Source organism: Diabrotica virgifera, chromosome 9 (genome assembly GCF_917563875.1).
Source record: "Diabrotica virgifera virgifera chromosome 9, PGI_DIABVI_V3a".
Classification (NCBI taxonomy): domain Eukaryota; kingdom Metazoa; phylum Arthropoda; class Insecta; order Coleoptera; family Chrysomelidae; genus Diabrotica; species Diabrotica virgifera.
In genome coordinates this window covers 55,890,289-55,916,532 of record NC_065451.1, presented here as the reverse complement: position 1 = coordinate 55,916,532, position 26,244 = coordinate 55,890,289, and the positions used below count along the sequence as shown (strand labels likewise).

The window sequence follows — 26,244 nt, the reverse complement described above, 5'->3', positions numbered from 1 at the left end:
ACTAGAAAAGCCTATTGGTGTTATCTAAAACAGCGATTCTCAATCTGTGGTACATGTACCACTGGTGGTACATTTCATTACTTGCGGTGGTACACAAAACACAAAAAAATTAAAATAGTAGTACTTAGTAAGTCTTCATAATACATTATAAAAATACAGGGTGTAACAAAAATACAGGTCATAAATTAAATCACATATTCTGGGACCAAAAATAGTTCGATTGAACCTAACTTACCTTAGTACAAATGGGCACATAAAAAAAGTTACAGCCCTTTGAAGTTACAAAATAAAAATCGATTTTTTCCAATATATCGAAAAATATTTGAGTTTTCTTATTGAAAACGGACATATGAAAATCTTAAAAAAATATATAGTGAAATTTTATGGGGGTTTTGTTCCTTTAAAGCCCCCCACCCCCCCCAAACTTTTGTGTACGTTCCAATTAAAGTATCATTGTGGCACCATTAGTTAAACACAATATTTTTAAAACTTTTTTGCCTCTTAGTAATTTTTCGAAAAGCTAGTTTTTATCGAGATATTTTGAATATTTGTCAAATCCACCACATATTATTATTTGTATACTGTTAAGTAAGATTTATATAGAGACCCGATAATAATATGAAAATTTATTTGTAAATTACAGATTGAGGTATATTTTTAACCATGTTAAAAAAGAAGCCACATCTCGATAAAAGGTGCCTTATCGGAAAAATACTAAGAGGCAAAAAAGTTTTAAAACACGGTGTTCAACTAATGGTACCGCAATAATAGTTTAATTGGAACGTACACAAACATTTGGGGGGTTTAAAGACACAAAACCGCCATAAAATTGTTTTGTAAACATATTAAAAAACAAGTCGCATCTTGATTAAAACTGGTTTATCGAAAAAATACTAAGAGGCAAAAAAAGCTTCAAAAACATTGTGTTTAGCTAACGGTACCACAATAATAATTTAATTGGAACGTACATAAAAGTTTGGGGGGGTTTAAGGGAACAAATCCCCCATAAAATTTTTATGGGTGCACAAATTTCACTATAATTTCCTGCCATAGTAATGCCACATGTTCATTTTCATTAAAAAATCTTCAATAGTTTTCGATATATCGGAAAAAATCGATTTTCATTTTGTAACTTCAGAGGGCTGTAACCATTTTTGTGTGCATATTTGTACTAGGGTAAGTTAGGTTCAATCGAACTATTTTTGGTTCCAGAATATGTGATTTAATTTATGACCTGTATTTTTGTTACACCCTGTATATGTGGTACCAAAAATAATAAAAAAAACTGTAGGTGGTACACGACTCAAAAAGTTTGAGAACCGCTGATCTAAAAGTTAGTTATAGGTAATTGAATGTGTATTTTTTTTCGGCGAGTACCCAAAACCAAGTATTCAAGCTTAAATAACGGGAAAATTATGCATTTTATAACATAAGCTTATTAAACATTTGTCAAAGTACTTAGAAAGTCTATGAAATGAGCTCCGGAATAAGTTGATAGCATTAAAATGTATGCTCCTAAATTTTTTCAAAATTTGTCTTTTAAAAATGTTTCCAAAAAATGTTAGTGTTTTTTTTAATAACTCCGTTAATTTTTACGATATCAGGTTCACCTAAAAATCATTTGAAAGATGATTTCAAGGGCTATTAAATCACGTTGAACTAAATCTTTTAAACCACTTACTTTTTTAAAAATAATAGATTAAATGGTCCCGGTTACATGGTTCTCGCAGCAAAATTTAAGCTTTAAACGTTTCTATCTCGGTTATTTTTTACCCTACAAAAATTGTAAGAAAGGTAAAATATTTGATACAGAAAAACTAAAATTTGGTTATACAGGGTGTCTGCGTAACTTGGAACCATATTGGAAACTTTTTTAATATCAATTTTACGAAAAAAGTCATTCTTTATAAAGTGCTCTGCATAGTCTAAAACCTAAGATGCAATCATCACACATCAAATTTTGTCAACAGTATACGAGGTATGTCAAAAAATATTAATTTCGCTCAAGAGCAAACTACCTTTATATTTCAAAATATCAAAAAAATTTTTTTATGAGAAGTTATTTGTAATTAAAAACCATATTCAAACATGCAATAACAGCCTTCTACGTGAAAACGAAAATTTCTGAGATTTTCCTAAATTACCGATTCCGAACATCATTTTTATTTATTAGACATGTAATAACTCTTTTATTAATAATTTTAGGAAAAAAACTTATTCTTCATAAAAATCTGTGCATGGTCTAAACCTCAAGATAAAACCATCAGTTTTCCAAGTTTGTTAATTTTATACGAGGTGTGTCAAATAATATGAATTTAGAAAGAATTCTTTTTAAGAATTTTAATTACAAATAACTTTTTATAATAAAATTTTAATATAAAGGTAGTTTGCTCTTAAGCGAAATTAATATTTTTTGACATACCTCGTATACTGTTGACAAAATTCGATATCTGATGATTGCATCTTAGGTTTTAGACTATGCAGAGCACTTTATAAAGAATTACTTTTTTTCGTAAAATTGATATTAAAAAATTTTCCAAATGGTCAAAGTTACGCAGACACCCTGTATATAATTTTTTACATACTTATATTGAGTATTTTTGGAGTTATCAAAATAAAATGAAAATTACGATAATTTTAAAAATTCTGATTTTTTTAAATTATATCTTTTTTTCGACAACGTGGCTAAACCGGTCAAAATTGTTGAAATCATTACTTATGCTAATATAAAGAAATTATAGTAAGGATTACTATAAATTTTAATTTTTGTGGAAATGGCGTATGTTTCATTTTTCCCTTTTTCCTAAAAAATTCGAAAGGATTCTCTTATTTTCATTATAACTTGTTTAATTTTGATGCTATTAACTTCTCCTAAAACTCATTTGATAGGTACTCCGAAGTACTTTGACAAGTGCTTAGCAGGTATATTTTATAAAGTGCATCGTTTTCCCGTTATTTAAGCTTAAATACTTAGATTTGAGTACTCGTCGAAAAAAATATAGATTTAATTAGCGTAACTCACTTTGAATTAACATTAGTTCAGTTCTTTAAGTGAGGAGTGTATTCAATTTTTTATTATCTTCAATCTTGGTAATTATAACTTTTTTGTAAAAGCTTGTAGTTTTTGAGTTATATGTGAAAAACAGCTTTAAAACATGCATTTGTTTACGAAAAAATAAAATATTGAATCTTTAATAACTCAAAATGTATTGATTTATAACTTGATATAACAAATTTTGCTTGAATTTGTCCCTCTATCGATTTATGGTATTATTTTTAATAAAATAATTTTCAGCCACTAGAAGGAGTGGCATCCACCCACAGAGTAAAAGCGCAAGTTGGCATCATGTCACCTTTATTCCTTGAGGTATCGTCTAACTACCAGTAACTACTCACCAATTTTCATAAAAATCGATGGAGGTTCAATGAAATCGGAGGTAAAAACCTTCAGTGACTGCACTAAAATAAAAAACTCGAAAGTGTCCACTAGTTTAAGCATTTATTTTAAAAAAATATGGATACAAGAATAAAGAAAGAATAAAGGTTCTACGAGTGTTCTATAAAAATGCATTGTTTTCATCATATTTCATGTTGAGACTTTCTATTTTGGCGTTTGAAGAAGAACCAACTTTCAGTAAGCTATTTCTTTGCTTTGTATTGGGGTTACAGACACCATAAACCACCATTATTTTGTTTTTTATAAGCTACATATTCTATATGCATATTTTTCTTCCGAATGCATTCTCACTTAGTTTTCTACACATATGGCAAATCGCCAAGTGTCACAGTGATGAGCGCGCTAATAACCGGCAAGATAACGCAAAAGTTGGAAAACGTATCAAGTTGTGAGAAAAAAAATATAAAAAAGAGAGGTGGGAAATTTAGCGATAAAAACCTAAAATGTAAAAACCTAATGTAAAAAAATTTACATTATACAGGGTGATCAACTTCTGTGACAAAGTCCAGTATATCTGTTTTTATAAAATATATGAAAAAAGTTGTTAATAAGAGTTATAGACACCTTTATTGTACACATTTTAAAATTAGTGAGAAATATACAGGGTCCTCCATAACACGGTGCCAAACCAAAGTTATGTTTTTTTAAATGGAACACCCTGTATTTTATTCAAAATCTGGTTTCTCTACATTTTTCTGATTAAAAAGATATAACACTTGTCTAGGGTTATACTGAGTGTTTCAAAGTTATGAGCACTTTTATCAAAAAATCATACTGATTTGATCGCCCTGTATGATTCTAACAGTATAATATAAACTTATTTTTTTACTGCTGTTTACTGTAAATATTAAAGTAGTTTGGCAACAACGTACAATTTTTTTATCACTACACAAATGGTATACAGAGTAAGTCAAAATGCAAATAAAAGATTTTTTTCATATTTTTAAATGGACATTTTTTAATGGATATTTTATATTACCATCAAAAAGTTCTTTCATTATACTTGCATATCTTTTAAATATTCCCTATACCTAAAGTTATTAGTTTTCGAGATATTTTAGTTTTATTGTTGATAACTCATAGATACGTTTATTACAGTAAATTGATTACCCTTAATATTAGAAACCTCCAATGAGTTTGTTAATGATAATTAAAATTAGACTGCATTTCATTTTTTCTCCAAGTTTATGGTAAATTCGGTACAATAACGACAATTTTATATTTACTAACAAAATGATAATATTAATTTTCCGCGAAGAAATGGGAACTATAAATTGCTGCAAGTTCTTGTTTAAGGTAGCTTTGAAATAATTGACACAAGAACTGTCAGATGTAAGATTTTAATTATCTGTACGTTTTTATTTTTGTTATTGATTATAATTGTTTGCCATATTGTTATAATTGTTACCTAACAATGAATTTTAGTCTTGAAGAAATGACAGACATGATATGGATTTTAGGAGAGTGTTTCAAAAACTCATTAGTTGCCACAAGAATTTATAAGGAACGGTGTCCATAGCGTCAACAACCAAATAAGAGAGCATTTGACAACTTATTAGACAGTTTTAATCGTACTGGTTCTGTTTATGAAGCAAAGGAAAAAACAAAAATCATTATTACGGATGAAAATGAATTAAATGTTTTACTACCTGTTATAGAAAATCCTCATACAAGTATTCAAAATATTACAAGAGAGCAAGATATAAGTTGTGGATCTATCCAAAACATACTCAAGAAAAACAACATGCATCCATATCATATACAATTACATCAGGAACTTGTTGGAGATGATTTCGAACGAAGAGTACAATTTTGTCAATGGTCACAACAACAAATAGTTATACAGAGAGATTTTTTTGATTTTTTTCTGGAGACGAGGCAACATTCCACAAAAATGGTAGTGTAAACAGACACAATTTTGATTATTATTCCACAACCAATCCGTACTGTCATCAGACACATAGTCAAACGAGATGGTCCTTAAATGTTTGGGGTGGAATCATAGGCAATTACGTTATAGGTCCTTTTTTCTTTGAGTAATCGGTAAATGGTGAGGTTTATTTAAATTTTTTAGTGAATCATTTACCTATTCTACTTGAAAATGTACCATTAAACATCCGTCAACATATGTGGTACCTTCACGATGGAGCCCCTGCTCACCACAACGCACTTGTCAACGGTGATCTCGATGAACTATTTCTTGAAAGATGGATAGGAAGAGATGGGCCAGTTCACTGGCCACCCAAATCACCAGAATTAAACGAAATTGACTTCTTTTTTTGGAGTTATATTAAAGACGTAGTGTATAGGGCACCTCCAACAATAGTTGACGATATGAAAATAAGGATTCAAAACGCCTTTCAAAGTGTCACACAACAAATGCTTACAAACATCAGTAGGTCTTTCGAAACTCGTCTCCAGGCTTGTGTAGACGTTATGGGAGGTCATTTTGAACACCTTTTATAACATAAGAAGTACGTTGAACATTTTTTTATTTAGTTTAGTTTTTTTTAATAAATTTTAATAAATCGAAATATTGCTATTAATAATTAAGTAATACATGTTGTTATCAGCAATAAAACTAAAATATCTCGAAAACTAATAACTTTAGGTATAGGTAGGGTTACCATACGTCCGGATTTCGTCCGGACAGTCCGGATTTGAAAGACATGTCCGGATTGGCGTCAGGATATGAGAAATGTCCGGACTTTTTTCTTTACTAAAAAAATGGAAAACACTTGGCCCAACGGTGGGAAATTTCATTTTGCGCTAAATCAAATGGTTAAGGCTACAAGGTGATCCTACCTGGAAAGAGATGGAAGAGAGCGCTTTTAACTATAGTCAGCGTTGTACCTAATTCTGTCGATGTGGATGAATTATTTGATGAGCGCTTGTCACTTCTCCAAGTTCTAAAAAAGCTGAAACCTAAATGGACTTTACTATCTAAAGAAGAAACCCCAAACACTCATGACAAATGGCAAGAAATATTTGAAGCATTTTCTAAAAGCAACGTTTCCTTTGTCTGCCCACGTTTGTCTGCCTGGTATTTCGGCTCCTACTGAACGTATCTTTTCGATGATGAATTTTATATGGACGGCTGAAAGAGGAAGATTATCTCTGCCTGTTGTAAAAGAGCTTCTCAATATTAAAGCAAATTCTGTAATGTCATGTTCCAAATTCCATGACAAAATAAAAAATGACAAGCCACTTTTGAGAAAAATTATGTCTTCTGAAAAGTACGAAAGAAAAACAGATGAAGAACATCCTATCCCTGGGCCCAGTACAAACTAAGCATTTCGCATATATGTAGGTACAATGTAGAGGTATAGCAACACAGTCAAATTCACATTTTACATTTTCTACAAACCCTTGGACTACCCCTGTCCGGATTTGGCCTTAATAAATTATGGTAACCCTAGGTATAGGGAATATTTAAAAGATTTGTAAGTATGATGATAGAACTTTTCGATAATAATATAAAATACAGGGTGTTCCATATAAAATTATGAAGAAAATCTTGTATTTACATTTTGACTTACCCTGTATACAATTTGTGTAGTTATATAAAAATTGTACATTGTTGCAAAACTACTTTAATATTGACAGTCAAAAACATTAAAAAAATAAGTTTATATTACACCGTTAGAAACATACAGGGCGATCAAATCAGTATGATTTTTTAATAAAAGTGTTCGTAACTTTGAAACACTCAGTATAACCCTAGACAAGTTTTATATCTCTAGAATCAGAAAAATGTAGAGAAACCAGATTTTGAATAAAATACAGGGTGTTCCATTTAAAAAAAACATAACTTTGGTTTGGCACCGTGTTATGGAGGACCCTATATATTTCTCACTAATTTTAAAATGTGTACAATAAAGGTGTCTATAACTTTTATTAACAACTTTTTTTCATATATTTTATAATAACAGATATATTGGACTTTGTTACAGAAATTGATCACCCTGTAGATTGTTATCAATAGATTAATAGATCTATTGATTGTTTTCCACCTTTAGACGTATCGGATGAGTTTGGCAACTACCACTGTGACACTGACATTTTTTTTGTCATCTCTTTATCTCTCAACTCAATATGTTTTCCATCTTTTGCGTTATTTTGCCGGTTATTAGCGCGCTTATCACTGTATTTGACGAGTAGTACTTCGACTAAATGAATAAATAACTACCGTTTTATAATTGACTGTCAGTTTTTTGTGGATATGAAGTAATACATTGTATAATAATTGGGAAATTCATTACGTAAACGCCTTTTCTATTGGGAAACTCATTATCTAATTCAAGGCGAAAATTAAATTTTTTAGTATCTGCAGTTTCCCACCACCCTCACAATTTTTAATAATACCTCGAATTCTATCTGCACTTTTGGTCTTTCCGCAATAGGTCACATAATCATGGTGATAAGACTAAATTCCTGTAAATCATTTAAATTGTTAATCAGAACCCCGAGAAGATTAGATAAAAATAATATTGTTTCGTAGGTTGAAATTATTATTTAACACAGTTTGGGAAATTCCTACATTGGAGGTATTTCGTTGATAAGGAAATGACTCAACTTTTAAAAATATTTATTTAAATTTTATTTTGTGGTATTTTCAACAGTTTTGTTTATTAGACAAGGCGAAAACGGCGGGTTCGTTGGGACAAATATTCCCATGAGATTTTTTTGCATAATTACATTCGTGAGACATCCCAGAATAAGGTTCAAGAAGTCGCCCACGTGAAAAGTGGGCCAAATTTTTTTTAACAATCTTTTTTAATCAAATTGCAAAAATCAATATTTTTGGCCCGGACAATTTTTTTGTAGGTTTTTTGGACCATTCTGGATAAAAAAGTTCTCTTATATAATTATTCTCTAAAGTTGATCGTTTTCGAGTTACATATAAGCAATTTAAAATTGAAAAAAAACGAAAAATGGCGATTTAGAACAGTATATTATTTCAATCTTTACGATTTGAGCGGGGCGTAAGGAAATGGGTGTTCTAAAGTTTCACAAAAAAGCGAATATTTTGCGAAGTGAACATCATCGAAAAACTGAAAAATGCGCGTTCAATATTTTCCAAAAATCTATCGAATGACACCAAACACGACCCCACACGGAGGGGGGAGTGGGGGTTACTTTAAAATCTCAGATAGGAACCCCCCCCCCATTTTTTATTGCAAATTTGGATTCCTTACGTAAAAATAAGTACTTAACTGTTATTCGAGACATTCTTTAAACTTATGGATACATGGCGCTATAATCGAAAAAAACGATTTTTGGAAATGAAAACAAATTAAAAACTGGAAAGTCGCCACTAAAATGGAAAACATAACTTAACTTTTTTGGTTTTTGGAACGTAATACACTTTACTAACTGCAAATTTAGCACCCAAGGCCCCTACTACTATAAATTTAAACGTTTTAAAACCCATTAGGTACCATATAGACAAGGCGAAAACGGCGGGTTCGTTGGGAAAAATATTCCCATGAGATTTTTTTGCATAATTACATTCGTGAAACATCCCAGAATAAGGTTCAAGAACTCCCCCACGTAAAAAGTGGGCCAAATTTTTTTTATCAATTTTTTTTAATCAAATTGCAAAACTCAATATTTTTGGCCCGGACAATTTTTTTGTAGGTTTTTTGGACCATTCTGGATAAAAAAGGTCTCTTATAATTTTTCTCTAAAATTGATCGTTTTCGAGTTATAAGCAATTTAAAATTGAAAAAAACGAAAAATGGCGATTTTCAAGGCTTAATAACTCGGTTAAAAGTTATTATTATGAAAGTCAGAAAGTGACTAAATCAAAGTTTAATGCCCCCCCCCCCCCTACAAGATCCTGAAGAAATTTTTGTCATTATTTTATTACTAAGCTGTTATTTTTAAGTAATAATAATGAGCGCCATGCACGAGGTAGGCGGCCGTAAATGTGAGTGTAAGTAAGATGCACAATTGGACTGCGGAGTGGCATCTCTCTCGCACTCAGCATTTACGGCCGGCTACCACGTGCATGGCGCTCAATATTATTACTATTACTTAAAAATAACAGCTTAGTAATAAAATAATGACAAAAATTTCTTCAGGATCTTGTAGGGGGGCATTAACTTTGATTTAGTCACTTTCTGACTTTCATAATAATAACTTTTAACGGAGTTATTAAGCCTTTAAAATCGCCATTTTTCGTTTTTTTTTTTCAATTTTAAATTGCTTATAACTCGAAAACGATCAACTTTAGAGAAAAATTATAAGAGACCTTTTTTATCCAGAATGGTCCAAAAAACCTACAAAAAAATTGTCCGGGCCAAAAATATTGAGTTTTGCAATTTGATTAAAAAAAATTGTTAAAAAAAATTTGGCCCACTTTTTACGTGGGGGACTTCTTGAACCTTATTCTGGGATGTTTCACGAATGTAATTATGCAAAAAAATCTCATGGGAATATTTTTCCCAACGAACCCGCCGTTTTCGCCTTGTCTATATGGTACCTAATGGGTTTTAAAACGTTTAAATTTATAGTAGTAGGGGCCTTGGGTGCTAAATTTGCAGTTAGTAAAGCGTATTACGTTCCAAAAACCAAAAAAGTTAAGTTATGTTTTCCATTTTAGTAGCGACTTTCCAGTTTTTAATTCAGTTTTCATTTCCAAAAATCGGTTTTTCCGATTATAGCGCCATCTATCCATAAGTTTAAAAAATGTCTCGAATAACAGTTAAGTACTTATTTTTACGTAAGGAATCCAAATTTGCAATAAAAAATGGGGGGGGGGGTTCCTATCTGAGATTTTAAAGTAACCCCCACTACCCTCTCCTTGTGGGGTCGTGTTTGGTGTCATTCGATAGATTTTTGGAAAATATTGAACACGCATTTTTCAGTTTTTCGATCTGATGTTCACTTCGCAAAATATTCGCTTTTATGTGAAACTTTAGAACACCCATTTCCTTACCCCCCGCTCAAATCGTAAAGATTGAAATAATATACTGTTCTTGATCATACTTAACTTACCTTGTCTTAATCTGACGTTTTCGAGTTTTTCTAGGGATAGGATATTATTTTACGGACTGTCCCCAACGCACGCCTCTTTATTAAGAGTCCATATATGGTAAGGGTACATTCACAGGGAACAAGATTTCTCCACATGTGATTTTCTCGGTGTTCTCGAATTGAGGACCGCTACCTGAACAGCCAAAATAAGTGCAACGAATTACGGACCGTATGAGAGATAGGTAGGTAGGTAGATTAAGGTAGGTAATTAGGGTTAATGAGGGTCCAATTCTTTAACGAGATTTTAATGAGTAAGGAAATATTTAATAATAAAATATTATTTTAGATTTAGTTTATTTTGAGCTGTCTTGAAAGGTAGTCAAAATGAGTGAAATTAAAATGATCTTAAGTGAAAAGGGAAACTCGTTACTTGTGTTGGATGATTATAAGTATTGTGATAAAAAAGTGGTGAAAAGTTTTGGACCTGTACGGTAAATAAATGTAACGCAAAATTGTTTACGCTAGGTGTAGATAATACAATTTCCCGAAAAGAAACAGTGCACAATCATGAAAATGGGCAATAAATGGGCTTAAATAGGCAATAAATATGTACGATTATTGGAATTCGTACTTTTAATAATATTTTATACCTGAGTATAATGATTTCATTATCAGAATTCTTGGTCCTCAATTCGTGCGATTTTTTCAGGTATAAAAGTAAACTCTTACTTAAAATTTCATTTTGGTCCTCAATTCGTGTCTGCCCGATTTTCTGACGCACTCGAGTAACGCGCAAAATCCCCGATTGAGCCCGCCTACCATAATGGCATTTATATTTTGCTGTGAGCTCGTAGATAGAGGGGATAATTAAAAGTTCGCGAGCGTCCTTAATGACAAGTCAGTGAACTTTTGTTGGAAATTTGACGTTCTGCTGCATTAAGAGTTGGATATAATTTTTATTAAATGGTTCACAAAAGTTGTATTAAATATTAAAAAAGAGTGTCAAAATACTGGTTACAATAGTATAGTATTTTTACTACAAAAGCGATATTGCGTAGGTCAAAATTTTTGACGTAATAGACCTGTCAAAACATTAGAATGTGACTTTTCATTATTGCCATGTTTGCCATGGCAATAATGAAAAGTCACATTCTAATGTTTTGACAGTTCTCTTACGTCAAAAATTTTGACCTCCTTAATATCGCTTTTGTAGTAAAAATACTATAACTGTGTATTCTACAGAGGTTTTTTGAAAGGGATATTTGAATTAAAAATCACTCTCAATTTTCTCGTCTTTTTCACCCCTGTAACTTATTAAAATAAATATTATAGAAGTCGGGGACTTTTGGCTCTCGGTAATAATGTAATCTTTCATTCTGCGTTTAAATTTTTCAAAAATACTTATTAATTTTCTCAGGATTCGGAAAAAATTAATGCATTTAAAAAGCGTTGGCCCGAAATTTTACGTTTACGCTCTTAATTATTTATTTAAGTGTAATAAACGCATAATTTAATTTTTAAGTATTATACTATAATTATATTAAATTATTATACTTTTTGCAGAATAAATTTTTTCTAATATTAGCTGTCAACATAACTTTAACACGATAAGCAAAATCTTAAAAATAATCATAATGAATAATAAATTATGTACTTAGTTATTAATTATCGATTACAATCCAATTACTTTAATAAATAACAATAAAAATTAAATAATAACGTTGAAACAATTATTTGCTTTTCTCCTTTTCTCTTTAAATTTCCAACCGGAGTTGTATTAGTAAACCGCTAGGTGGCGATACCAGCGAAGCTCACAGAGGATGGGCAATACTTTTCTCTTTAAATTTCCAACCGAAGTGATACTAGAATCCGCTAGGTGGCGAAGCCCATAGCGAATAACTTAAAAAATACCCTCAATCGGAGTATCGACAGAATTTATCGCCCGTGGGGGACGGCTTAAAAGTTATGCCACCATTGAAACACTGCTGTCATATCCACTCCATGTCAACAACCCCCATCAAGCGGATAATCTGCTTTGGTTCAATGTACATACTAATCTTTTGTTTTTCCTCGGACAATTGAGTACTTTCCTACCATTGTAAGTGCTTATCCAACTTAAATTATTTCCGGTTAGGGCAGTCAATGAGATCAAGAACAGGTTATTATAGTATTTTTACTACAAAAACGTTATTACGTAGGTCAAAATTTTTGACGTAAGAGAACTGTCAAAACATTAGAATGTGACTTTTCATTATTGCCATGATTATTATAAACATGGCAATAATGAAAAGTCACATTCTAATGTTTTGACAGTTCTCTTACGTCAAAAATTTTGACCTACGTAATAACGTTTTTGTAGTAAAAATACTATACCTCCGAATTCTATCCTACTGCATGGATTTTAATGAAATTTTAGGAATAGCCTGAAAATATCTCCTTATTCAAAGTCTACCCTATGCCGATGTGTGCTTTTGTCTTGGGGGCGGTTCCCACCCCTTCTCGGGTGTGGAAAATTTTTTGCTTAAACAACTACGGAAGTTGCTCGAGAACCTAATTCTAAACAAAAACTGTTCTATAATTTTTTTCGAAAACTCAATACTTTTTGAGTTATTCGTGGTTGAAAATTGGCCATTTTCATTGAAATATTTTCGAACGGTTTTTTGCGAATACCTTAAAAACAATGCGTCTAACTAAAAAAAATTATATAAAACATTTTTGTAGCTCATAAAAAATCAAAAAGTTTTGTTCCTTCTTCAATCTTCTAGTTATAACACAAAAAGAGATATGGTAGGTAAAAAGAGTTTGTTTTTTTGGTGCATGCTCAAATAGTGTATTCAACTTAAAATAACAGAGAGACGGTCGATTTTAGGTTTATAATGCTACCAATACCTTTTATTGTGCTTAAAAAGTCCTTTCAAATATGCGATATTAAATGTCGATTACCTTCAAACTAAGCAAGATATGCTGCAAAAAATTGATGACTAACGAATTTTAAGAAAAAAATTGAGAAGTATATTTAACCCCTCATCCACAAGAATTTAAATGCATCGTTTTCCTTCTACAATACATTTTACTACAGTGTTATTTTTATGTTCAAAAAGTTGAGCGGGTTTAAAATGAATGGTTTTTGAAAAAAATAAGATCAAATTTATAGAGCGCATATTTAAATTTTCTTAAAAATCTTCATTTTTTTTTCATGTAACTTGAAAATTATAAGAGATACTTTTATAAAAAATAAAATCAAAATGTTTATCTAGAAGAAACCTACATTTTTGTATGGCATCTTTTTTTGGCATATCTTATCATTTTCGAGTTACATGGAGAAATAAGAAGATTTTTAAGAAAATTTAAAAATGCGCTCAATAATTTGATCCTATTTTTTTCAAAAACCATTTATTTTAAACCCGCCCAACTTTTTGAACATAAAAAAATACTATAGTAAAATGCATTGTAGAAGGAAAACGATGCATTTAAATTCTTGTGGATGAGGGGTTAAATATACTTCTCATTTTTTTTTTTCTTAAAATACGTTAGTCATCAAATTTTTTACAGTTTATCTCGCATACTTTGAATGTAATCGACATTTAATATTGCTTAATTTATATGTCTTTTCAAGCACAACAAAAGTCATTGGTAGAATTATACACCTAAAATAGACCGTTTCTCTGTTATTTCAAGTTAAATACACTGATTTGAGCATGTACCAAGAAAACAAGTTTTTTTCTCTTACCATATCTCTTTTTGTGTTATAACTAGAAGATTCATAAAGGAAAGAATCTCTTTGTTATTTTATAAGCTACAAAAATGTTTTATATAGTTTTTTTAGTTAGATGCATAGTTTTTAAGGTATTCGCAAAAAACCGTTGAAAAGGTGGTATGTTTCAATGAAAATGGCCAATTTTCAACCAGGAATAACTCAAAAAGTATTGAGTTTTCGAAAAAAAAAATTATAGAACAGTTTTTGTTTAGTATTAGGTTCTCTAGCAACTTCCGTAGTTGTTTAAGCAAAAAATTTTCCACCCCCGATAAGGGGTGGAAACCGCCCCCAAGACAAAAGCACACATCGGCATAGGGTAGACTTTGTTTCTTGGGCTATTCCCTACTTACTGTGAAAATATCACGTAAATCGATATAGTAGGATGGAATTCGGAGCCACATACCCTCATTGACTGCCCTATGTGTAGTATAGGATGAATAGATAAAGTGGAACTCATAATTTGCTTTTTTTGTTACAGACGTGGCATCACACCTCCACACCGAGTCAAATCTATTTCTATGGCAACATTCACCAACGAAGAAATAGACTTATTGAAAAACAGAGGCAACGATTACTGTCGTCAGGTATGGTTAGGATTATACGAAGGAACGCCGATAGTTAGTCCAGGGGATGAAACGTCAATTAAGGAATTTATGGTAGAAAAATATGAAAGGCGAAGGTAAGCGAATGCATACATAATTCTTCTGTTTAGCTAGACCAACAATAAGCATGGCAGTCTTAATACTACAACGTGATTTTATTTGCTACTTTATTAAGAGGAAACAGTAGCGATCAACAGGTAGCGAAAACGCGTTCCAAGATTGCGGCTGTAATTTTGAATATTTTTTCGAGATATTTGGCACACGTATTCGTAATATAATAAAGAATGGCGGTACAGAGCCCAATTTGAAAAATATATTAATATGTGGAAATTACTCTGTAATTAAATACAATATTAAAAAAACGAGCCTGTACCGCCATTAAGGAGAACAAAAAAATACACTTTCTTCAAATAAACTTTTTTATCCGATGCCTAGATTTTGTGTCATTTTGGAACTACTTAAATTTTTTATTTCATTAGTAGTTCCAAAATGACACAAAATCTAGGCATCGGATAAAAAAGTTTATTTGAAGAAAGTGTATTTTTTGTTCTTCTTAATGGCGGTACAGGCTCGTTTTTTTAATATTGTATTTAATTACTGGGTAATTTCCACATATTAATATGTTTTTCAAATTGGGCTCTGTACCGCCATTCTTTATTATATTACGAATACGTGTGCCAAATATCTCGAAAAAATATTCAAAATTACAGCCGCAATCTTGGAACGCGTTTTGGCTACCTGTTGATCGCTACTGTATCACCTTAATGATTTTACACCTATTTTATTTATAGTGCAGTCACTGAAGGTTTTCACCTCCGAATTCGTTGAACCTCCATCGATTTTCATGAAAATTGGTGGGTAATTAGAGGATACCTCAAGGAACAAAGGTGACATGATGCCAACTTGCGCTTTTACCCTAGGGGTGGATGCCACCCCTTCTCGGGGGTGAAAATTATTTTATTAAAAATAATACCAAGGGTCGATAGAGGGACAAATTATAAGAAACATTTGTTATATAAAGTTATTAAAATAAATCAACACTTTTTGAGTTATTAAAGACCAAAGATTTTATTTTTTCGTAAAAAAATGCATGTTTTAAATCGGTTTTTCACGTATAAATCAAAAACTATAAGCTTTTACAAAAAAGTTGTTATTACTAAAATTAAAGATAATAAAAAATTGAATACATTCCTCACATAAAGAACTAAACTAATGTTAGTTCAAAGTGAGTTATTGACAATTGAATGTGTATTTTTTTCGACGAGTACTCAAATCTAAGTATTCAAGCTTAAATAACAGGAAAATGATGCAATGTATAAAATATTCCTGCTATACATTTGCCAAAGTACTTCGGAATATCTATCAAATGAGCTTCAGAACAAGGTAATAGCGTCAAAATTAAGCAAGTTATAATGAAAATTAAAAGAACCGTTTCGAATTTTTTAGGAAAAAAATGAAAAATAAAACATACGCCATTTCCACAAAAATTAAAATTTATAGTAATCCTTACAAGAACTTCTTTATATTAGCAAAAGTAATATGTTCGATAATTTTGACCGGTTTAGAATGCATATTTAAAAAAAAAGATATAATTTAAAAAAATCATAATTTTTAAAATTATTGTAATTCTCATATTCTTTTGATAATAACTCCAAAAATACTCAATATACGTAAAAAATTATATATAACCAAATATTAGTTTCTTCTGTGCCAAATATTTTACCTGTTTTACTATTTCTATAGGGTAAAAGATAACCGAGATAGAAACGTTTAAATCTTAAATTTTGCTATGGGAACCATGCAACCGGGGTCATTTAACCTTTATTTTTAAAAAAGGAAGGGGTTTAAAAGATGAGGTTCAACGTCCTTAAATAGCACTTGGAATTAACTTTCGAACAGTTTTTAGATGAACCTGATATCGGAAACACGAACGGAGTTATTAAAAAAAAAAACAATAAGATTTTTTGGAAAAATTTTGGAGCATAAATTTTAACGCTATCAACATGTTCGGGGGCTCATTTAATAGATATTTTTAAGTACTTTGACAAATGCTTAATAAGTTTATGTTATAAAATGCATCAATTTCCCGTTATTTCAGCTTGAATACTTATTTACTCGCCGAAGAAAAAAACTTTTTATTAGCTTTAATTTTGATAATAATAACCTTTTTGTAAAAACTTACATTTTTTTAGTTATTGATGAAAAATTGGTTAAAAACATACATTTTTCTCAAGGAAAATTAAAATCTTTGATTTTTAATAACTCAAAAAGTTTTGATTTATTTTAATAATTTTATATAACAAATTTTGCTTAAAATTTGTCCGTCTATCGAATTATGGGATTATTTTTAATAAAATAATTTTCACCCCCAAGAAGGGGTGGCATCCACCCCTAGGGTAAAAGCGCAAGTTGGCACCAGGTCACCTTTGTTCCTTAAGATATCCTCTAACCACTCAACAATTTTCATGCAAATCGATAGAGGTTCAACGAAATCGGAGGTAATAGCTCATATCCACCTTCAGTGACTCCACTATTAGTCTTCGTTTCATACTTATTTTAATTTATTTAGGCTAAGGCTATTTTCATTTATTTGCACTTACTGAAACATAATTAATTTATATATGTATGGTACATTCCATGTCAAATCACTCAGGCAAAAAATTTTGGATCTCCGATTTGTCTGAAAATTGGTATATAGCTTCTGCGGGACGTTAAAATAAGATATTTAAGGTCAAAAAATCTTCTTCTTCTTTTTTTCTCAAAATGTTATTTTATGCGATTTTACAGTGATTTGGTGTTTATTTAAACACATTTGCATTTTCTGTCGTAAAGTATCAATGAAAAACATAATATTTTAATAGAAAGGACTCAAAAATGTCATTATATGGCATTATAACAAGTTATTTTGAATCAAAACAAGTTTTTGATCAAATTTTATAGTGTAAAAAACGTTAAAATACCGTTTTTTACCTTTTCCTCCATTCCCAAAATACATCATCATCGATTTGGCTAAAAATTTGCCCACAGATAGCCAAAAGATAGGACTTTAAGTGGTTAGAAGGATTTGAATTATATTACAATACCAAAAAAGTTACATGCAGTAATATCAGACTCAAAAGTAAGTATATATTAGTCCAGTCGGGATAGCATTTGACCTTGAATGCCGAGCTGCCCAAAATTTTATTTTTCTGATCTTTAGGGGAGTATAGTAGCCTAAATTTAAAATCACGAATGAATTCCTCCGTTACGTTAGCCGCCATCTTGATTTTAAAGGAGAACCTGTTTTGCTCAATATCTCCGCCATTTTTAACTTTTCGACAAAAACGATAGGGACTGAAATTGTTCCAAATAAATCGTATGTACAATTATTATAATTTCTTTTTAACAATTTTTGTCGTGAGGTCGATATTTTCGAGTTAATTGTACTTACAGTAGACGGCTATATTTTTGACTATAATATTGCATGTAACTTTTTTGGTATTGTAATATAATTCACATCCTTCTCACCACTTAAAGTCCTATGTTTTGTCTATCTGTGGGCAAATTTTCAGCCAAATCGCTTATGATGTATTTTGGGAATGGAGAAAAATGTAAAAAAACGGTATTTTAACGTTTTCTACACTATAAAATTTGATCAAAAGCTTGTTTTGAATCAAAGTAACTTGTTATAATGCCATATAATGACATTTTTGAGTCACTTGTATTAAAATATTATGTTTTCCATTCATACTTTACGATAGAAAATGCAAATTTGTATAAATAAACACCAAATCACTGTAAAATCGCATAAAATAACATTTTGAGAAAAAAAGATTTTTTGACCTTAAATATCTTATTTTTACGTCCCGCAGAAGCTATATACCAATTTTCAGACAAATCGGAGGTGCAAAATTTTTTTTGCTCCAAAATTGAGTGATTTGAAATGGAATGGCCCGTATTTATTACTTAGTACGTATACGAAGTTATATTTCAGACTTTACAATTCGAATTTATAATTCAGACTGATGCTAAAATCGAAATTATTCTCTTTAACTCTTTCAAGAGCAGAAATGCTACAGCAAATTTTACCTTATTTGGACGGATTAGAGAAAATCAATGTAAATGCGGTACGAAATGATACCGGTACCGCTGCTCATTTCAGTGATTTTTTTTGTGGTACATTTTGGGTACCGTCACCCCTGAAAGAGTTAATATGTACTCAGGCTCTTTCTCTCGAAATCTCCAGATCTCTCTACAGGCATCGGGGCATCAAGGCATTATAAAAATGTGTTTCGACTGCTCCACCTCATTCATTCTTTCCAAGTGGCCTAGCCATTGTAGCCTGTTTATTTTGATAGATGTACCGATACTAGGCTCACTATAAATGTGATAAAGTTCAAAATTATAGCGTCTGCGTCATAATCCGTTTTCCTGCACTCCTTTATAGATATCGCACACCTAGTTTAATAGTGCCACAAGTGCAAAACACAATATTCTCGAGAAATGAGCAAAACGTTCTGTAACAAACGCGTTATGCCCTGTAAGTAATTTATTTTGAGGATGACTGGCTTCAAAATTACAATTTAAGTAGCAAATTATACAGTTATTCGCTGGATCTTATTACAATTTATTAAAATTGTGAAAAAAGTCATTTATAAAACGATACCTAGGAGATACGGCGGCAATATAATGAAAAAATCAATTGATTTTTGTAGTTGTGGCCGTATTGAACGTATTGAATAATTACATCGGTTGTATTGTGGCCACATCTCCCAGTTATGGTCATATTGAATTTTCAAAATCTCCAAAAACCCTACAGTGAAATACCGAAGTAACTTACTTTATACTTATCCAAAACAATATTTTAGTTCAGGCTGTATTGCATAAGATGGGGCATTATATAGGCAATATTTTACAGCCTTAACACAAAATTCGAATTTTTTGCAGTTGTGGCACAATTGAACTAGGTGTGCGATATGTCTGAGAATTTTACGTTCAATACAGCCTCACCGTTCTTCATCACTTTTTGTCATCGTCCATGTTTCTCACACGTAAACGAGTACAAGCTTGATTAGAGTTCTGTATATCAATATTTTTGTTCTTTTTGTGACTATGCTTAATGGTAAAATTTCTTTAACCCGTAGTATGCTCTATTTGCGAGATATATCTTCTTCTTCACGTGCCATATCAGAATTATCCGACGTTGGCGATCACCATTGCGAAGGCTTCTCGATCTTCTGCAATATGGAATAGTTGTCCTGCGTTTGATATCTGAGTCCATTCACGAATGTTTTTTAACCAAGAAACTTGTTTTCTTCCTACACCTCTACGGCCCTCTATTTTGCCTTTAAGGATCAGTTGTAATATTTTATATCTACTTCCCCTCACTATATGTCCCAGATAAGACATTTTTCGATGTTTAACAGTCTTTAGCAGTTCTCTATCTTTGTTGACCTTCCTTAGTACTTCTTCATTAGTTTTTCTTGCTGTACAGGGTATCTTCAGCATCCGTCTATGAATCCACATTTCCAATGCTTCAATTTTGTTCATGATCGATACTTTTAGCGTCCACACTTCTGCACTATACAAAAGTACGGACCAAACATAGCACTTGACCATTCTTTGTCTTAGTTCTGAACTGAGATGATTATTGCAAAGAAATGACTTCATTTTCGTAAAAGTGGTTTTAGTCGTTGCTATTCTACGTTTTATTTCTATGTCTGGATCTAGTTGGTCCGTTATCACTAGGGAGCGGATTTATATGCGATCAATTTTGATGAAATATGCGCATATATATGCAGTAAAAAATTACGAAACATGCGCAAGATATGCACAAAAATTCAAAAAATGCGCATATCGAGGAACCACAAATTATCTGTTCTATTCTATTCTAGTGGGTTCTTTTAAAGGGGGGGGGGCGACAATCTTATTTATTATCTTTCAAATAAAATCATTATTTTTTATATATGCAATTTATTCACATTTTTTACAAAAACTGATACCAATAGTTACCTATTTACAATAAAACAACAATATCACTATTATATCTTCGATTATAATTCACTACAATGTGTTTTTCCAAATTTTTTACGAGGAAACATTTTCTTTGATCAGATAAAATATTTTTATAACTAGAAAAACTCCTTCCAACATCAACAGAAGTAATTGGGGCGTATTTAAAATAACTTGTTAAAGCCGAGAGTTCTGCACCAAAATCAATTGCAAAATTTCCATTAAAAATTTCGCATATTATGTCCTCCAAAGTGTTAAAGCCGTTTAAAGACGGGATCTGATCTAAAGCATGAATATTTCAATTTCCGTTAGAAAATCGTAAAACTATGGTTAAAGGTGTAAATTCTCTTAACAATAGGGGATTTAAAAGAATCACCAGAATTATAGAATTGGGATACAAATTGTACTAAATATAATAAAAGTAAATAAAATTCGTATTTTCCGGTAAACCATCCTTCATCATTTTAACATCCTACAATCATTTTATAACGGCGTACTATAAGCACTATCAGTACTTTGTGTAAAGATCGGGTATTTTCTAAGAAAAAATGAAAAGGCAGTGAATAAAGCCGTCTCTCTTCAAGTAGTGCTCGAATTAATAGATAGGACAGCCTGTGCGGGGAAATATCTGTGGCTTGGTTCTAAAAGGGCCAATGTCAATATTTTACTTTTTTGTAAAGCTTTATTTAAAATTTAATATTGACAAAATAAAACGGAATAAATTGACATTGGCCATTTTAGCACCAAATGAGATACTGTGGCTTGGTGTTAAAATGGCCAATGTCAATTTTTTGCGTTTTGTTTGGTCAATATTAAATTTTAAATATTGCTGTACAAAAAAGTAAAATATTGACATTGGCCCTTTTAGAACCAAGCCACAGATATTTTGTGTCGAATTAAAAAATTAAAATTTTTTTTTGGATTTAAATGTTTTTAGATAGGCACAAAATATGCATGTTTCTTTAAAAATATGCAATATTTAGTAAAGTTCTCAAATATGCGAAATATGCATGCAATATGCATTTAGCATAAAATCCGCTCCCTAGTTATCACAGTTCCCAGATATGTCATTTTGTGAACTTTCTCAACTTGGACTCCGTTTAATTGAAGCTTTGCATCGGGATGTGGGTCACGACTAAACACTAAAAATTTGGTTTTGTTTGAGTTTATTTTAATGCCAATTTCCTCTCCTACCTCGTGAATACGATCAAGCAAAATTTGGAGACCTTCAATATTATCTGACAGAATTACTGTATCGTCTGCATATCTTATCACATTAAGTAGTTCTCCGTTGATTTTTATTCCATATGGCTGTCTCTCAAGTGCCTTTTTAAATAACTGGTCCGAGTAAACATTAAACAATGTTGGTGACAAAATGCAACCTTGTCTGACGCCTCGTTGTATGGAGATTTCATCGGTGTAGTTATCTCCAATTTTGACCGTAGCAGTTTGATTCCAGTACAAATTTTTAATGACACGAATATCTTTGTCATCTATTCCGATATTTTTCAGTATTTGCATTAATTTTACATGCTGTACTTTATCGAATGCTTTTTCGAAGTCCACGAAACATGCAAATACATCTTTTCTTTGATCACGGCATTTTTGTAATAGGATGTTAAGCGCAAAAAGTGCCTCCCTGGTACCCATAGCATTTCTAAAACCAAATTAAGTATCTTCGCATTTGCGTCTAATTCTGTTGTGAAGTATTCTTAGGAAAATCTTAAGAGTGTGGCTCATTAGGCTAATTAATCGATATTCTGAGCATTTTCTCGCATTGTGTTTTTTAGGCATTGCGACAAAGATGGATTTGAGCCAATCTGTGGGAATCACTCCGGTGTTATATATTGAATTAAAAAAGTCTTACTACTACTACTTTTATGTTATCATCCTCTATTAGTTTCAGCAACTCAGTTGGTGTATCATGTGGACCACAAGCTTTTCTAATTTTAGCACTATTTATAGCGTGTTCTACTTCGCATTTCATAATTTCTGGGCCGTCAGTACAGTTTTGGTAGAATTCGGTAATATTATTCCTATCATCTTCAAACAACTCTGATATATACAGTTGCCATTCTTTTCTTATTTAGTGCCCATTTATAACAATTTTGTTATTATTGTCAACGAGCACAGAGGGAACTCGTTTTTTAAATATGTTACTTATTTCTTTTAGTTTTTTGTGCACATTAAACAAGTCGTGTCTAGATATCACATCCTCCATTTCGTCGCACCTTTCTCTCATCCATTTTTCTTTGGCTAATTTGATCTCCTTTTTTATTCTTCTCTGCAGGTGTCTATATTCTGTTTCATTAGATTTGATCAGTCGTCGTTGTTCCATCAATTTCAAGATGTCGTCTGTCATCCATTTATTTTTCTTGATTAAGTTTTTTCTATAATCATTGTTTGTGGAGATTTCGTTAACTTGATTTTTAAATTCACTCCATATTTCTTCTGGATCTTCTAGTTGTTCTCCGATGTTTTTTATTCTATTGTTAATTTCTTTTTTAATGTTATGTTTTATGTTTATATCGTCAAAGTTAAGTACATTGGTTTTTGGTTTTTGTCGCTGAATTCGTTTTAACCTTAGTTTAATATCTGCTACAAGTGGTTGATGATCAGATCCAATATAGATATATACGTCTGTTAATTTTTGCAGTTACTGTATTACTTTGGTTGATTTGTGAGCCTAGATATACGAACTCTCTGAATCCTTCGAAAGTATATGTTTCAACCGTTAGATTTTCAGATTCTGCTACTTTATTTTTTGATACCTTTATATACTTACTTTTATTAATATTAACATGTGGCCCCATTATTTTTGACCCCAAAGGTCCGCCTTTGTCCGCCTTTCTTCTTGCTATGATATCAATGTCATCTGCATATATACTAGTATTTGTACACTCCTATTAATAATGGTCCCTCTTGTTGTTATTCCAGATTCTCTAATAGCTTTCTGTAGGGCAATGTTAATAGAAGGCACGCTAGGCTATCTCCCTGTCGAACTTTTTTTGTATCTAGTAGTCCAGAGAAATAAGATTTTTCTCGTGACACATCCCCCTCCAGGCCGAAACCAAATTTTTTGAGTAGTATGGACATCTATATTATTAACCTATATGTTTCCTGCAGCCGATTTTGATGATATACATAGTTATAAACAAATGTAGATCAAACAACGCTAAATTTTCGCTTTTTTCGTCTATTACCAAAAAGTTAAGCACTTTAAACAAATTTGAGTGTAAGAAACTTATAAATCGTATAAAAAACTTCAATATGGCGTTCGCTGAATATATCCATCCTTATTGGTTGCTTAGAAAATTGCAAAATAAATCATAAATTTTGAGTTGAACTTAGAACCTTCTTATTACACGGAATGCTGATACTTCTTGTACTTAAATTATATTTTAAATTTCAAAGCAATTGGTCAAATAGTTTAAAAGTTATTTAATTTGTTTATCCCAAATTCATTTTTTTGCAACACTACAAGTCAGAAAATTATGAGGCTACAATCATACTTCGGACAGTTTATGAAAGAAGAACATTTGTACTGTTACCATTATTAAAAATAAATGACAAAAAATAATTTTAAACAGTGTAAAATTATTTTGAAAAAACATGTCGATTTTTTGCTTACTTATAAACAATTAGAATAACTTTTTAACCGTTACCTGTAGAAAAATTATTTTTTCATATTTAGAAAGACTGAATTTTTATACACATTTAGAAAGAAAAACAACTGTCCTAGGACAATTAGGGACAAAGTTAGCCCCCCCCCCCCATTTATTTAATTCACATGTTTTTGCAATATTTATAATTATTTTTGTAATTTTTTTTAAATTAAATTAATACTGTAAATTTCCTTCTTCCATAAACTATCCAAAGTATTACTGTAGCTTCATCATTTTCTGACTTACAGTGTTGCAAAAAAAATAAATTTGGGAAAAACAAATTAAATAACTTTTAAACTATTTGACCAATTTCTTCGAAATTTAGGGTATGAATTAAGCACCATAAGTCTCAGCATTCTGTGTAATAAGAAGGTTCTAAGTTAATTTTTACATAAGTTATAAATATTTATAAAAACTCAAAATTTATGATTTATTTTGCAATTTTCTAAGCAACCAATAAGGATAGACATATTAAGCAAACGCCATATTGAAGTTTTTTATACCGTTTATGAGTTTCTTACTCTCAAAGGGCCTAGCCGGGTAAGATGGTGAAAAGTGCCCCCAGCTCGATTTAAATTCCATATAGGCCAATTTTTAGCACATATAGAGGAACTCACTTTCTGAAATTTTTAGCCCCCTAGGTGGTCACGTGACCCCCCTAGAGCCTAATTAGGCTTTTTATGTTTTTATTTTTTATCTCAGCCGCATTAAGAGCTAGCCAAAAACTTTATTTAAAAAAGTTGTAAGTTTCAAAAAGATCTATATGAAAAATTTTTTTTTATCTTTTTGGCGGGAAATTCGAATTTTTAGAACAATTTTAAACTTTTAAATAAATCTGAAAAAAAAACTAAGACACTCGTTTTTACGAAAATTAATTATAATGTGTATTTTTGCACAATCTTTCACCCTAAATTTTTTCAGATTTTTAAAATTGGTGAAACGTACCTTTAAAAATAAAAAACCGCATTTTTTCGGTTTTTTTTTTCGTTTTTTTGATACAATTTTATACATATTTTTCAAAAAATTTAACACCGTCACTAGAATAGGTAAAAAACTGAAAAATAATTGGGATTTGCTTCATAAAATATTTTTGTAACGCCATCCATTTTCAAGATACAGGGCGTTGAAGAAAACAAAATTTTACATATTTTTTACGATTTTGCCGAAACTACTGGCAACATTGTAATAAAACTTGGCGGGTTTTAAGAGGTAGTTATTGTGCATGTTTTGACATACAACTAAGGATTTAATATTCATCATTGGCGCGCATAGGGGTAATGGTCTGAACTTTTCAAAGAAAAAAAGATAGTACGCCACTGACATATTTCAAATTAACAATCATTTTTGAATTCCTCGTTCAATTTGCAATAAAAAATCTATCTTCTCATTTTTTCATACGACGCGCTGTTTTGCTGCAAAAAATAAAATATCTTAACGCTTCCAAAGTATTCGAATTAATTTTAATAATGGATGTATGAGTTTATTATGTATGTAGATGTAGAAACTACTAGAAGTTCGAATACTTTGTAAGGGTTAAGATCTTTTATTTTTTGAATAAAAATGGCGCGTCGTATGAAAAAATAAGAAGATACATTTTTTGTCGCAAATTGAACGAGAAATTAAAAAACGATTGTTAATTTGAAATATATCAGTGGCGTACTATCTTTATTCTTTAAAAAGTTCAGACCATTACCCCTATGCGAGCCAATGATGAATATCAAATCATTAATTGTATGTCAAAATATGCACAATAACCAGTTCTTAAATCCCGCCAAGTTTTATTACAATGTT

At 31.1% G+C, this 26,244-nt stretch overlaps 1 protein-coding gene across 2 annotated transcripts in view; it reads left to right on the top strand.

Moving 5' to 3' along the window:
* The window catches only part of LOC126891893 (arf-GAP domain and FG repeat-containing protein 1), a 260,586-nt gene that overhangs the window by 97,905 nt on the left and 136,437 nt on the right, over positions 1 to 26,244 (top strand). For both annotated transcript variants that reach the window (XM_050661234.1, XM_050661235.1), the window contains exon 2: positions 14,674 to 14,874. In XM_050661234.1, the coding sequence (XP_050517191.1) occupies positions 14,674 to 14,874 (201 nt within the window). The remainder of the gene's footprint in view (positions 1 to 14,673; positions 14,875 to 26,244) is intronic.